Source organism: Adiantum capillus-veneris, unplaced genomic scaffold, assembly GCF_014529385.1.
Source record: "Adiantum capillus-veneris isolate H3 unplaced genomic scaffold, ASM1452938v2 Hic_scaffold_338, whole genome shotgun sequence".
In the NCBI taxonomy this organism is placed as follows: domain Eukaryota; kingdom Viridiplantae; phylum Streptophyta; class Polypodiopsida; order Polypodiales; family Pteridaceae; genus Adiantum; species Adiantum capillus-veneris.
The window spans coordinates 25875-38725 of NW_028221448.1; the positions used below are offsets into that span (position 1 = coordinate 25875).

Below are 12851 nucleotides of genomic sequence, written 5' to 3' on the forward strand. Positions count from 1 at the left end.
GGACTGTCTGGACACAGATTGCAAGAAAATTTTAGCTTCCCTGCATAAAAGAGAACTTTCAATCAGATCAACACCATATCCATAGTTAATAATTTTGAGTAAATTGAACACGTGTCAAGTCAATCTGTACCAACAACTCTGTAAAGTTAACAATTTCACATTCATTCAAAAACACTACTGTCTCAATCCGAGTTTTTTTTTAAAATGAAATTCTGACACATGCTTAAAAAATGTTAATCTTGAGAAATGTTTTAAAAAACGTTAATCTAGCGAAATGGTTGTAAAAGTTAATAATTTCACAGACATTCGAAAACACTACTATCAATCCCAGTTTTTTTTAAAAAATGAAATTCTGAGAAATGTTTAAAAAATGTTAATCTTGAGACATGTTTAAGAATACGTTAATCTGGAGAAACGGTTGAAGAAAGTTAGTTTGGTTTTTTAATTATATTCTAACTTTCCAAAACATTTTTATTGCCCTTCAAATGTTCAACTTTTGAAATGCACACTGCTTATTCTTAATCGTTCATATTGTTTGCCTGGTTTCCATCCTTTGCAACACCATGAGGAAGGCAAGGCTCTTGCAAATGTCGCCACTGGCCAAATACTTCCACCCCTTAAGCCCCAAGAAAACAGCAAAGGTAAGCTTAACATTTTGATTTAAGGACCATCTTTCTCAAATCTTTAAGCACGCTGAGCGCGCTTAAAGATCTGAGAAAAGAGAAGGTGAATTTGACAGCAAATGAGAGCATTTGAGTTGAGCGTAGGTGTGAGAGGAATGGAAGATTCCTGTTGCTGTGTGTATTGAGCTGTTGCTGTGTGTATTGAGCTGTTACTGTGTGTATTGAGCAGGTGGTAGCACTATTGAAGCTTGCATCACTACTAGTTCGTGGTAGCAACAGAGCTCAGAGAGAGAGAGAGAGAGAGAGAGAGAGAGAGAGAGAGAGAGAGAGAGAGAGAGAGAGAGAGAGAGAGAGAGAGAGAGAGAGAGAGAGAGAGAGAGAGAGAGAGAGAGAGAGCTCCTATGAGAGACACTGTGTATAGTAAAGCTCCCTTAACACCTCAAACAGCGTGAGATGCAGGGTGTGAGTTGTCGATGGAGAACTGGAGAGCAAAGCCAGGAGGGGTCAGCGTGACTGCGAATGGAGAACACACACACACACACACACACACACACACACACACACACACAGAGAGAGAGAGAGAGAGAGAGAGAGAGAGAGAGAGAGAGAGAGAGAGAGAGAGAGAGAGAGAGAGAGAGAGAGAGAGAGAGAGAGAGAGAGAGAGAGAGAGAGAGAGAGAGAGAGAGAGAGAGTCACTTACATGTTTGCAGAAAGAACAGATAGATTCTTCACATAAAGCTCCAGGAGAATGGAGAAGAGCAAAATGATAAGTGGTAGTATAGAGGTGGTGCGAGATTTGTAAAGTGATAAATGTGCCAGCTGTAATGATTTCAACTCGCCATAATGACTCTAACACACCACAACTACCCATAATTTAGTTAATGGCTGGAGCGAGATTTGTGGTGATAAATGTGTCGACCGTAATGATTTTAACTTGCCATAATGACTCTAACGCAACACAACTACCCATAATTTAGTTAATGGCTGATGTTGTCCTTTCCAATGTGTCCGATTCAGTCATTCATATGGCTTTTAACTAGATTTCATATAATCGAGAATTTTCATTCTTTCAAAGTGTTTATGCACTTCACAAGATCGAATTGTGAGGATGGTAAGTGTGAGGCAGATATTATGAGTATGGTAACTATGCCTAAGAGAAGGAAAATTGTGCAGGGTGCAGGGGATTCTGGAGCAACATACAAGAGAAGAGGTAGACCATCAAAGCAGGACAACTTCAATAGGTCAATTGCAAGAGCAGGTAATCAAGAGCATTCTCAAGTAAGTCAAAAGGATGCTGAAGATGTTGAGGAAAATGGTGGTGCTGAGGAGCTAGTTGATAGTATTGTCCATGACTTGGAGCAAGAAAATGTTGAGAAGGTAGTGGATCAAGTTGCTATTGAGAGAGAGGAGCAGGGAGCTGATACTCAGAGAACTCAGGAAGATGATCAGAGTGAGGAGGTGGTAGTTGAGAAACATGACCAGGTGACTAAGGGGCAACGTGATGATGAGGTGACTGAGGGGCAACATGATGAGGAGGAGGGGCAACATGATGATGAGGTGACTACAGGGCAAGATGATGAGGAGGAGGGGCAACATGATGATGAGGTGACTGAGGGGCAACAAGATGATGAGGTGACAGAAGGCCAGAATATCTCCAATCTTGCAGGGGGGAGAAGAAACAAATTAGAGGTGTTTGGTAAGATCCTTGAGATCTCTACACCACAGGCATTCCTTGAAAGAATCAGAGTCACATTTTCTAGACCACCCCCTAGGATCCCATTATGCAGGTTACTGTCTAGTGAAGCCATTAGAAAAGTAAGCCCTTCCACCGAAAGATCACTCACAAGAAGTTTTATTAAGATGGGAGGATATCTTGAGAGCAAGGGAGCCTTTACTGTCTCCATTATTGATCTAGAGGGGGAGGAGACACCAATCACTCAAGAAAGGATAGATTCTTGGGATGACTGCTGGAAAACAATTAATGAAAGATTTGAGAGGTCCCTTGATTTAGAGACAGAGTGGGGACCCTACTTGAAAGGAAAGATGGTCCATGTCCTGGATGGAAACAATCGTCTGCATGCATGGATGGAATGCATTAGACAAGGTATTCTTTAACTTAATCTCCTTTAAGAACTTTTGTTGTGTTGATTGCACTATTTTAATATAATTGTACAATTATGCAATACAGGGTTTGAGAACGACCTGTCTAGACATTGCTCTGTGGTCTGCCACTTTTTGCAGTTTGCAAAGACTGATGTGGGGGAATTAATTTTTTCCTTGGCAAGATTGAACAAGTAAGATGATGTTGGGCATCTACTATTCTCCTTGAAAATTTTAATTGTTGTCTTGGAGTTATTGATATTCTTTTTTGTTTTAATGCTACAGGATGAACGATTATGCATATGTGCCAACCACATTTGGAGATAGGTTGTTCCAATTGAGAAGGCTAGGAGAGGCAGACAAGACTACTCTCTTGGATGGTTTGTCTATTGAAGACAGAGCATGGGTGGAGAACAAAATGCAGGTTGTTTCATCTCGGGGGAAAAGGAGTTGGTTTACACTCCCTATGCAAATAATGACATGGTTGCTCTTTAAGGATGAGATGGAACAGAAGATTGAAGAGTTGGCTAAGGGAATGGATGAAACTGGTAGGGCCAAGGTGATAAAGAAGATGGAGATTACCTATAGGGGAAAGACCTCCAAGTATGCAAGGATTGCAGATCTTGCAAATGGAGAGAAGTTTTGGTGTGCTACTCTGTCCTTGCCTTGGCATGAACCGAGTGCGCATATTGCAACTGAAGAGAAACTCAACATGATTGGAAATGCTTGCATAATAGATGTGGATAAGGCACACATTGTGAAATTGTTAGATAGCTCACAAGTATCAATTCGATCCTTGGAGTGCCTTCCCAATGACAAAGCTAAAGTTAGGGACTGGCTCCACATGTATTGCTTTTGGTTGCAAGTCAATCAATATGGTCTAGGTCTATTACTAGACATTCAAAATGCTGATCAAGTAAGGCTGCCATTGGAACATCGATTCAGCAACTTTGTCATGCTTTGCCGAAGAAAGTACTTCAATAGAGCATTTCGCGTTGTGGAAGGTGGCATTAAGTCGACCAATGCCATGAATGAGCAACCCGAGTTACACAATGCAACCCGTCGAGTTGTTTATAGGTTTGTTAATTTGTATGGTTCAATTTTTTAGTCCTCATTAAACTAGTACTCAGTAGTTGGTGTGTGTTTAGATGGCTACTCAAGGAGATTGCACAACACATGCTTGATGAGATGCCCCCCTTGGCAAGTGTATGGACATATGCAGATAACCCTACGTTCATGTATTCCGATGTGAAGCTTGGAAGGGTAAGCGATGCATTACATTGCATTTTTTATGTTAACTCTTAACGCATAGGAAGATTATGCTAAATAATAGGCTAAGAGAAAATGATGACATAATCAATGAAACATTGGAACCTACAGGTAGTGTTGATGCCTTTGCTTTGTCTATCTAATATGATCCATGGAGTGTTGTGATTGTTGATACATTTTCTTAAATCTAAAAGCTTTGATTTGTAGGCACTATTTACGTTTTCAACATTTCTGTTGAAGAGCTTGTTCATATTATTGAATATCCCCAACAAGCAGAGCAAATCGGACTTGAGGTGTTAGAGGCCTTCAATGTAGTTTGTAGCCAAGGAACTGTGAAGGGCACTCAGCTAGACTTGTGCATAGACCTCATATTTGCAGATTTTCCATCTAACGTGGCTGTCGAGGGATGCTTTTGCAATAAAGTTCCGTTTTGGAACAAGATAGTGGATAACCTGTATGACACCACATTACAGCTTGCAGACTCATGCTTGAGTGATATGGGGTTTTTTGTTTGTTTGTACACCATGGAGGAAGGGGTGAAAGTCGAGCAAGCTGGCAAGCAAAAAGGGTTTAAGATATATCATCGTCAGGTTGTGAGATGCACACCACCTATTGGAAAGAGGTTGGGACCCATTGTCACACAGGTACAAGTAATTGATTCTTGATTTAATGTGCAATAGAATTTAGTGTGGCATCCTATTCTTGAATGACATGTATGACATAAAGCTTTCTATTTGAATAGGTGAGTTGCTTGATCTTGTCTACTTTTGTTCGTTGTTCGACAACTTGTGTGTATCGTATACATCATGATCAGTTGCCAGAATTGAAACTTGGTGGTGACCTTCAATTTGGACAGGACCTTATCTTCGATATGTGAGTTGACTCTATCATTTACTTGTTTATATGCCTAATCCATCATTTATATATATATATGCCATTAAAGTAAGTAAAATGTGTATTCAATGTCAGAGTACCTGAAGCAGATTTAGTAAAGAGGAAAGGAAATCCATGGAGGGGTGGTTGTCAAAGAGGTCAAAAGCTTGTGAAGTACATAATCGCACTTTTTAGCCGTCCACAGGATGTAGTCCTTGACATATTTGCTGGCACGGGTACACTTGGCTTGGCAGCTGGCTTCATGGATAGACATGTCATTATGTTTGAGAGGGATGAGCGCATATATGATCGCTTGTTGAAGCCATTTGGAGTCAAGGTATGTTAGGAGTAGGTTCGTTGAAAATTATAAGTTGATTGACAAGAGGGTATGTATTAAGCAATTGTGTATTTTTTTGCAGATGGATTGATTTTAAAGGGTCGCAATGTAGTTGAAGATTGGATCTAGCCAAGCTTCACATTTTCTTTTTGCTATTCTCTTAGATGATTGTGCTCAAACTTAGACTCACTGGCAGTGTTGTAGATTTCTTCAAAACTACCTTTCTTTTATGGTTGTATAAGAATGGTCGAATATGGTACTCGTGTGTTTGATGGTTGTATAAGAACAATCGAATATGGTACTCGTGTGTTTGATGGGGCTGTTTTTTTGGGATAAAAACGTTAATTCTTTAGGCTGATTTGGGGCTAAACTGGGGCTGTTTTTTGGAGCTAAAATTGCTAATTTTGTAGGCTGATTTGGTGGCAGATTTGGGGCTGATCTGGGGTTGTTTTTTGGGGCTAAAAACGCTAATTCTTTAGGCTGATTTGGTGGTGGATTTGGGGCTTTTTTTTGGGCTAAAAACGCTAATTCTTTAGGCTGATTTGGGGCTGATCTTGTCTGGGATGTCATCTCATGGAGTGCATTGACTACGGATATGCCCAACATAAGCGAAAAAGGCGAGGAAGCTTAGGGCTGTTTTGAGCATATGCAATGCAAGGACGCCTCTCCAAATGCGATCACCTAATCTTGTATCTTCACGGCCGCTATGCCATTACGCAAGACACTAATATGGGCAAAATAGTTCAGATGATATTGTTAGTCAAGGGCTATTGAAAAACGATGTCTTTCTTGGAATTGTCTTGGTCGACGTGTATGCCAAATGTGCTCTACCTCAGCAAGCACAAAAGGTGGTCGAGGAGTTGCTTGTCAGGGATGTCGTCTCATGGAGTGCACTAATTGCGGGATATGCCCAACACGAAAAAGGCCAAAAAGCTTTAGGGCTGTTTTTAGCATATGCAATGCGAGGACTTCTCATGGAATGCACTGATTGCGTGATATTCTCAACACAGGAAAGGCCAAGAATAGGAGCTAAAAATGCTGATTTTCTGGGCTGATTTGATGGATCATTTAGAGGCTAAAAACGCTAAGTTTTAGGGCTGATTTGGTGGTTGATTAGGGACTGATCTTGTCTGGATGTCGTCTCATGGAGTGCATTGACTGCGGGATATGCCCAAGACGAGAGGGAAAGGCGAGGAAGCTTAGGACTGTTTTCAGCATATGCAATGCAAGGACGTCTCTCCAAATGCGATCGTCTACGCTTGCATCTTCAAGACATGTGGCATTATGCAAGAGGCTAATATGGGTGAAAGAATTTCGATCATATTGTTAGGCAAACATTTCTGGAAAAAGATGTCGTGCTTGGCATTGCCTTGGTCAACATGTTAGCGAAACGTGCTCCACCTCAGCAAGCACCAAAGGTGGTCGAGGAGTTGCTTGTCAGGTATGTCATCTTATATAGTGCACTAATTGCGAGATATGCCCAACACGGGAAAGTCCAAAACAGGGAGCTAAAAATTGCTGTAATTTTGGGTTGTTTTGATGGCGGATTTGGGGCTGATCTGGGGCTGTTTTTTTGGGCTAAAAACGCTAATTTTTTAGGTTGATTTGGGGCTGATCTGGGGCTGTTTTCTTGGTCTAAAAACGCTAATTTTCTAGGCTGATTCGGAGGCGGATTTGGGGCTGATCTGGGGCTGTTTTTTTGGGCTAAAAATGCTAATTCTTTAGGCTGATTTGGTGGCTGATCTTGTCTGGGATGTCGTCTCATAGAGTGCATTGACTACGGATATGCCCAACATAAGCGAAAAAGGCGAGGAAGCTTAGGGCTGTTTTGAGCATATGCAATGCAAGGACGCCTCTCCAAATGCGATCACCTAATCTTGTATCTTCACGGCCGCTATGCCATTACGCAAGACACTAATATGGGCAAAATAGTTCAGATGATATTGTTAGTCAAGGGCTATTGAAAAACGATGTCTTTCTTGGAATTGTCTTGGTCGACGTGTATGCCAAATGTGCTCTACCTCAGCAAGCACAAAAGGTGGTCGAGGAGTTGCTTGTCAAGGATGTCGTCTCATGGAGTGCACTAATTGCGGGATATGCCCAACACGAAAAAGGCCAAAAAGCTTAGGGCTGTTTTTAGCATATGCAATGCGAGGACTTGTCATGGAATGCACTGATTGCGTGATATTCTCAACACAGGAAAGGCCAACAATAGGAGCTAAAAACGCTAATTTTCTGGGCTGATTTGATGGATCATTTAGAGGCTAAAAACGCTAAGTTTTAGGGCTGATTTGGTGGTTGATTAGGGACTGATCTTGTCTGGATGTCGTCTCATGGAGTGCATTGACTGCGGGATATGCCCAAGACGAGAGGGAAAGGCGAGGAAGCTTAGGACTGTTTTCAGCATATGCAATGCAAGGACGTCTCTCCAAATGCGATCGTCTACGCTTGCATCTTCAAGACATGTGGCATTATGCAAGAGGCTAATATGGGTGAAAGAATTTCGATCATATTGTTAGTCAAACATTTATGGAAAAAGATGTCGTGCTTGGCATTGTCTTGGTCAACATGTAAGCGAAACGTGCTCCACCTCAGCAAGCACCAAAGGTGGTTGAGGAGTTGCTTGTCAGGTATGTCATCTCATGTAGTGCACTAATTGCGAGATATGACCAACACGGGAAAGTCCAAAACTAGGAGCTAAAAATGCTGTAATTTTGGGCTGATTTGACGGCGGATTGGGGCTGATCTGGGGCTGTTTTTTTGGGCTAAAAACGCTAATTTTTTAGGTTGATTTGGTAGCTGATTTGGGGATGATGTGGGGCTGTTTTCTTGGTCTAAAAACGCTAATTTTTTAGGCTGATTTGGTGGCGGATTTGGGGCTGATCTGGGGCTGTTTTCTTGGGCTAAAAACGCTAATTCTTTAGGCTGATTTGGGGCTGATCTTGTCTGGGATGTCATCTCATGGAGTGCATTGACTACGGATATGCCCAACATAAGCGAAAAAGGCGAGGAATCTTAGGGCTGTTTTGAGCATATGTAATGCAAGGACGCCTCTCCAAATGCGATCACCTAATCTTGCATCTTCACGGCCGCTATGCCATTACGCAAGACACTAATATGGGCAAAATAGTTCAGATGATATTGTTAGTCAAGGGCTATTGAAAAACGATGTATTTCTTAGAATTGCCTTGGTCGACGTGTATGCCAAATGTGCTCTACCTCTGCAAGCACAAAAGGTGGTCGAGGAGTTGCTTGTCAAGTATGTCGTCTCATGGAGTGCACTGACTACAACATATGCCCAACACGGGAAAGGCCAAAAAGCTTAGGGTTGTTTTTAGCATATGCACTGCAAGGACATCTCTCCAAATGCGGTGACCTATGCTTGCATTTGAAGGACATGTGGCATTATCCACATTGAGGAGAAGTATGCTATGATCAGAAATTGGTGCTCCAATTCATTTGTCAATTGATTTGAGTAGCATTTCCTTATTGTTGATGTAGAAGGAATATGTACAAGAGGATGGTGATAGGTGTCTTTAGATTAGGGTCTGAAACCTGGATGACCAAAGGGAAAAAACCCGGTGGGAAAAATGCCTTTGGTATACGCTCTTATTGGAGTTGAGCAGTTGAACGTGAAGGACATGTTCATGAAAGGTGAGTGCTTGGGTGAAACACGGAAAGAGTGCTTGATGCAAGTGCCAATTATGGGACACTCTATATGCATATGAGAAATTTGTCAATAAAAGCATGCAATGTGAAAGAAGGAGATGATGGGTGTTTCGAGGAATAAATGTAGCACATGTGACATCAAAAGATGTCTCAATAGCTTCCACCTTTCCAAGAAGGGTTGTCGACGTAGAAGTTTCTCCACTCGTATCTCACTGTGCTCAGTGCGTGAGTGTCTTTTGGACCTTCTCCTTCACTTCACCAGACTTAAGTACTTAGACTTCGACTCTTTTGCTCACCTCTACCAGCATGAGCGACAAAACGTAAATATGCTCAACTCTTCCAGCTTGAGCAGTACCTAGAATAGCTAAGATGCTTAGACCACAGAGAATATTACTTGAAGCTTTGGGACTAACACCTCACTCATTTTGTGGCTTAGCTACTCGACTCTGACTTTTATGATGTTTCGGTTACATGATGACACTACTCTGTGACAAGTTCTTCGGTTGTTGTAGTGGCCTGTACCTTCTTCTCTTTGTAGTCTTCAGGCCTCTCGTCAGTCTTTTCTTCATGTGGATTATGGATTTTTAAAATTTTTCTTAATAATAAACAAAGAAAATCTTATGTTAAGGCGGTTACGCCGCTAGCGGAAGCTAAATAGCGAGAACTCAACCAACAACAGAATTTGTCAGACGAGGACGAAGCTTGACCCGCAGGCGCATGGAAACAACTAGGTGGGTGTCAAATCACCTACTCGACCTTCTAATGACAATCACTACCAAGGAAATCAAATCTAAGTTCTAAAATACGCAAGTGACTGAAATCCGTACTACGAACGAATGCTATACGAAACAGGATCTAGAATCATCGAATCGATCTCAAACTCAAGGGGAAGTCTATACACTAGGTAAGAACAACACCCTAAAGACTTGAACTGCAAAATCAACCTATAACCACTCCGTGCGGTAAACGCGTATGAAGACAGGCCGAAAATTACAGGTGACCGAAACTTGACCCCGATGGTACGAATGTGTAGCTCTACTCGTTGTGGTTCTATAGATATGCTGCACGCTCTATTCCGACACACGAGTTGGAAGAAAACTCACACCGAAGCTCGTAGGAACTTACCACACATAGAAGCCGATAGCGCGCACTCTTGGTATCTGTGCGTAGCTCTCGCCGTTGCTAACACAATGGCGGTGTCGCTTCTCCAATGGCGGCTCCGTAGCTCGCGTAGCAAGGAGATAAGACTCTCTCTCTCTCTCTCTCTCTCAGACACAGTCACAGCGCTCAAAACTCACCTTGATTAATAATTGAATCTCCCTTTAGGTTACAAAACTTTGGCTTATATACCTCAGCCTTGGAGGTGAGAACATCTCTAATTATTTACATAAGCAGGTGAAATTACGTCGGGATTACAAGCTGGAAACTCAATTGAATCCCGTTACTTAATGAATGGCTCAAATCAAAATTAATGTCGGAAAGACATTTATTACAATCAATGGTTACAAAATGATGGGTGTGAGCAAAAATGCGGATGTGATCCTCTGCTGGCTCAACACTCCCCCCCTCCGCGTTCATGTCGTCCCTGACATGACTTTTGGCTTGGTCAATAGAGTCCTGTCGTCTTGAGCATCTGCAAATGTGATTCGTAGCGTAGGTTGCCGATGGTCAAGGTTGGGCCGAATATTTTGCTTTCGTGAGTGAAAAAGCCGGTGTAGAAAGCTTCTTCGAATGTTTGCATGTGGAAGCTAGGCAAAAACATAATTCTTTGGTATAAGAGATGTAACACCTTTGGTGAGGGCTGCAATGAAAGATCATACATCATATCCGTCACTGTGTCGGCCGTCGATAGTAGACTTGAGGTCGTAGCTTTATCTGGCGCGAACACTTCAATGCATGCTAAGAGAGTCTTGCAGATTTTCTTTAGCATCTGACACGAAAGGTCAGGAGAGCCAGTAAAGAGTTTGATGGTGCCCGTTAGGGTTTTCACCATGTAGGCTTTACCTATTCTCTCTCCTTCCTTTGGTCCTGGCATCCTTGGGTAATTAAGCCAATTTGGCTTCTTTTCTGCAATCCTGCCATGCTCTTTCCAGCTTCTGACTCTTGGCACCGGGCAGAAGGTTGCATCCTCCCGAATCTCCTTTGGAGCCTCTACCAAGTAGATGAGGTAGGCTGGGTATTTGTTCAGCCAACCTTTCCTCCATCTAGGTTGAGAATCTACAATCTTCTTTGATTGTTCATCCTTTGTGATGTCGCCTTCGTAAAGAGCGACATACTGCTCCTCCTCTATTCTCTTTTTCGTCTTTATCACTTCAAATTTCATCAGAGGGAAAGGCAGGCTTGGTTGCATCCACTCTTCATGGAGCACTTTTGTGTCTAAACCTTGAAGTCTAATGGAGATGAGGAGTCTCCTTTCCCATTCCATTTCCGCCTTGGCACTTTCCTCTGTTGACTTTTCTATTTGGTCCTGGAGCTTTTGTTCTTCTTCTTCAGAGATTCCTGAAGTTGAGGCCACTTCTTGAACTGGGGCTGGATCTTCAATTGTGGTTGCCTCTCCAGTTTCTGGTAGCTCTATGGCTGCTCTCCCTGCTTCTTCTTGTGGTGTCTCTGTTTCTCTTCTTTGTTGCTCTTGGAGGTCTTGGAGCTGTTTGCGGAGGGCCTCATTTTCTGTCCTTAGTGTTTGGTTTTCTGATGTGAGCCTCTCCTCTGCAGCCAATGATCCCTCCGCCATGTGCAATCTTTGTACTTGCTCTAACCTCAGCTCTCTTTGCAAACTTCTGACCTGCTCTTCCAGAGCTGGTACGAGGGCTCCCTCTTGTTCTGTTCCTGCTCTGCCAGCTCTAGGGGTGGTCCTGAGTCTCATGATTGTCCGTTCTTGAAGTTCGACTCTTTCCCTTAGCTCAATGAGCTCATCCTTGGCTGCCTCCAGCTCATCTTCTATTCGCTCCTTTGCTTCCTGTGAACTTGTTACCTCTCTTGAAGCTTCGGCTAGTTGGAGTATCAAGCCGTCTCTCTCATTTTCTGCGTCGTAGAGTGATGCTTTATGACTTTCAGATTCAGTCATAGCATTCTCTAACTGCTTCTGCAAATCTGCTTCCTTTTGTTTTGCTGTCTCAAGTGCTACTTCTTTTGCTCTGGATCTTTCTTTAATCTTGCTGAGCAGTTCATGCACCATGTGCATGTCTTTTTCATCATCATCTGTCAACTTGACAGCTCTTTCTGCCACCGCCTCCAATGGCTTCGGCTCGTCCATTTTTTCTTCACTCTCCATTGTACCCTTTGTCTTTTCTTTCGTCCCTTTCCGATCATCTTGCTTCCGTAGGGATATCCCATAAACTGCCTCCAGGGCCTCTTCTTCACTGTATCCGATAGCGACCAGATCCTCATAATCATCTTTCTTTTGCTTAACTGGATCTATCTCCTTTTCCTTGGTCCCGGCCTCCGGCTTTTCCATAACTTCTGTTTCTATTTCTATTGGGGTTTCCTCCACAATAATTTCCATTTTCTTCGGGCTGGGTACAACAGTAAAAGAGGGCTGATTGTCCTCAGTCATCTTGGCTTTCCCTTTGTTTGCTTGCCCGTCTTTCTTTTGAGGTTCAGTAGACTCATCTACTTTCTTCTTCCCCTTGTCGTCCTTTTGCAGCTCAGCTTTTAAAAGCTGTACTTCCTCTTCAGTATAAGGCTCGACAGGTTGTTGCTCCAGTATGGCCTCCGACTCCTCATAAGCTCTAATATATTGATCGTATTGATCAACATGTGGCCTGGCTGAGCTGGTTCCGACTTTACTGGGGTCTGGCACCCACATTTCTTCAAAGTCCCCCTTTAGAGCTCTTTCCGCTCTAAACTGCTCCACCAGCCTTTCCATTCTTGCGGCTTTTTGACTTTTGGTTTGCTTGGGATCGGCCTTCTTCTTCACTTTCTTCTTGAGCGGCTCGTCCACGGCCTCCTCAGGTTCTGAAACTATTTCTAGTTTTCGGCGT

At 42.7% G+C, this 12851-nt stretch overlaps 1 protein-coding gene across 1 annotated transcript; it reads left to right on the top strand.

The window, feature by feature from the left end:
* The first annotated feature begins 563 nt into the window (after positions 1-563).
* LOC147416942 (uncharacterized) lies at positions 564-3831 on the top strand. Its single transcript, XM_086507941.1, has 6 exons — positions 564-641; positions 1797-2000; positions 2073-2132; positions 2181-2727; positions 2812-2917; positions 3009-3831. Exons 1-6 carry the CDS (start codon positions 564-566, stop codon positions 3829-3831), a joined length of 1818 nt encoding a protein of 605 aa, XP_086364067.1.
* The last annotated feature ends 9020 nt before the right edge of the window (positions 3832-12851 follow it).

Excerpts from the sequence above, each read along its gene's own strand:
- LOC147416942 (XM_086507941.1), top strand. The coding sequence starts at position 564 with ATGAGGAAGGCAAGGCTCTTGCAAATGTCGCCACTGGCCAAATACTTC. Across the intron at positions 2,133-2,180 it reads AGGGGCAACGTGATGATGAG|GTGACTACAGGGCAAGATGA; the intron begins GTGACTGAGGGG and ends CATGATGATGAG. Across the intron at positions 2,728-2,811 it reads GATGGAATGCATTAGACAAG|GGTTTGAGAACGACCTGTCT; the intron begins GTATTCTTTAAC and ends TATGCAATACAG.